Source organism: Phaseolus vulgaris, chromosome 1 (assembly GCF_000499845.2).
Source record: "Phaseolus vulgaris cultivar G19833 chromosome 1, P. vulgaris v2.0, whole genome shotgun sequence".
Lineage (NCBI taxonomy): Eukaryota > Viridiplantae > Streptophyta > Magnoliopsida > Fabales > Fabaceae > Phaseolus > Phaseolus vulgaris.
This window is the reverse complement of record NC_023759.2, coordinates 19,567,609-19,570,097: the sequence shown is the minus strand read 5'-3', so window position 1 is coordinate 19,570,097 and position 2,489 is coordinate 19,567,609. Positions and strand designations below refer to the sequence as shown.

At 36.3% G+C, this 2,489-nt stretch overlaps 1 protein-coding gene across 1 annotated transcript; it reads left to right on the top strand.

Moving 5' to 3' along the window:
- Positions 1-816: 816 nt before the first annotated feature.
- LOC137815467 (ethylene-responsive transcription factor LEP-like) lies at positions 817-1,863 on the top strand. The gene has a single exon (XM_068618586.1). It carries the CDS (start codon positions 913-915, stop codon positions 1,606-1,608), a length of 696 nt encoding a protein of 231 aa, XP_068474687.1. The 5' UTR covers positions 817-912; the 3' UTR covers positions 1,609-1,863.
- The last annotated feature ends 626 nt before the right edge of the window (positions 1,864-2,489 follow it).

Here is a 2,489-nt window from a genome sequence, read left to right as displayed (position 1 = left end):
TCTCTTTTCTGACCTAAAAATAATCTATTAATTATTATTTTTCATTCCTGTTTTTCTCCCATCATTTGAAACTCATTTCTAGAGAAACAGTTTTTCTTATCAAGATTTTAAATGAAATAGCAATCATTAATAAAAAATATTTTAAATTGAATAATTTTCATTAAAAATTAGGAATGTTTAATTTAAGCTGCATTTTGCATTAATAAAACGAACTTTTGTGAATGTTTGAAGCCCCCTTAAGAGTGAGTGATGGATTCTGCCACTCAGTATGCCCTTTCATTGCTTCCTTTTCCCTTTCTGAGCCATACATTAGATTACTCAATTATGAGACCACTGTATGGCAGATTATGAAAGCTATAACTTATGTATGTCTGGATAAAGCTATAAAGCTTCAAGAAGCTTAAAAAGTAACACTAATTATTTTGATTCATTCATTTTCTCTTCCATATTTTTTATTTCTCTTTATTTTTATCAAATTAATTATTATTATTATTAGACTACCTATATATGATCTTGACATATATTTAATAACTTTTAACAATAAGAGAAAGTATAATAAATACTTCTACTCGTTACATTATTTATAACTCAACTGCATTCGTAGCTTTCCTTTTTCTTCTCTATTTTTCTCTTTAAATCATCGATCTGCACATCTTAAAATTAAGATTTTCACTGATCATTTTCCAAAAGATAAAAAGAAAAGGCATGTGTTAACACTGGTTCATAGAGGGAAGGGCAAGATGGGAAAACAGAAGAAAACGAGGGCAGAAACGAGAATTTGCTCACCCCGGTGTGTCTTATTTAAACCACGGGACTCGACCACAACAAAACAAACCCACCGTACCAAAAGAGAGAAAAACCGTAACACCGAAACGCTTCGTTTCATTCATTCAGTTTCTTTCGCCTTCTACGATGAACCCGCGAACGACGTCGTCATCGTCGAAGACGAAGAAGAAGCAAACGGCACCAGAGCCGCACCAAACGGCATGGGGCGGGAGGTACCTCGGCGTGCGCCGGAGGCCGTGGGGACGGTACGCGGCGGAGATTCGCGACCCTTCCACCAAGGAGCGACACTGGCTTGGCACCTTCGACACCGCCGACGAGGCCGCACTCGCCTACGACAGAGCTGCACGTGCCATGCGCGGCTCACGTGCACGCACGAACTTCGTCTACGCTGACACCACTCCCGGCTCATCCCTCACCCCCATCATCTCCCCCGACCAACAACCCCTCCCTCAACCCGACCCGGTTCTAACCGTCGACCCGTTTTCCCTCCTCGGGTTTCCCTCCGGTTCTTCCTCCTACGATGAAAATGCCTCGGCCAGCGTGGCCGCTTCCCACTTCAGCCAACAATCGTTTTTCGAAAACAATAATAACAATAATTATTATAATAATAATAACAATGATAATGAGAAGAGTGGGAGCACAGTGGAGCTTCCTCCATTGCCACCGGATATTACAAGTTCCATGGGTTACGAGATGGAACATCAGAGTGGTGGATTTTATTGGGAGGCTAGTCCAATGTTTAGCGCAATGTCAACAGTGTCAGAGAATGTGGGTGCAGAGTCTCAAGTTTTTGAGTTGGGCATCTCCTCCTATTTCCTCTGAGACTTTATTCTAGGAAACAATAATGATGCATGCTGTGTACTAGAATAGTTAGTTTTTCGAGTTTTGTGTGTGTCTGTCTCTGTGTGAGCGTCTCACTTGTTGTTTTGTTGTTTTCTCATTTGGGTCGTGGAATCACACTTTGGGATCGTGAATGGGGAAACCTGGGTTTGTCTTCCAGAGTGTTACGTTGGGTGAGTTTGCACTTCCGAGAAAATGCTGAATATAATGACCATCATTTTACGTTACTTTTCTTTTCTTTCTGGTGTTTTTCCACCACTACGGACCAACTAAACTTACGTGCTGTGTTTTAGTTACTTGTTTTTCAATTCAAATTCAAACTTCGCCTTCATACTACATCCAAATTTTTTAACTATGTAATATATAAATGGAATATTTTATTTTTCATTTCATTATATTAATCATATTTAACCCACCCTTAATCTCTCTTTAACTGTATACATCAAGAAGTATGTGTAGAGATAGGATATTTTACCCGTTCAGTTTTTTTTTCATATTTACTTGGGAAAAAGGTCAGTTTTTTTCATATTTAATTGGGAAAAAGGTCAAAATTACAATGTGTATCCAACGTCAATTAAATTTATTAATCTTTATTTTTTAGTTTTTAATTAAAGTTTTTAACTGGAGTGACAACTTAAGTTTAAATGAAATTGGACATTGACAATTTTCTTAATTAAAGTTGTTCGATTGACAACTTCAGTTAATTTTTTTTAAATAATTAATATTTTTAAAATTAAAAAATTTATGTAATAATAATTTTTTAATTAAAACAAAAAAAAATTAAAATTAAACGTTTTTTTCAAGAAATAAAGTTATCCAAAATTAAGTTGGATAAAAAATAGGTTGTGTAATAAATGTAAAAT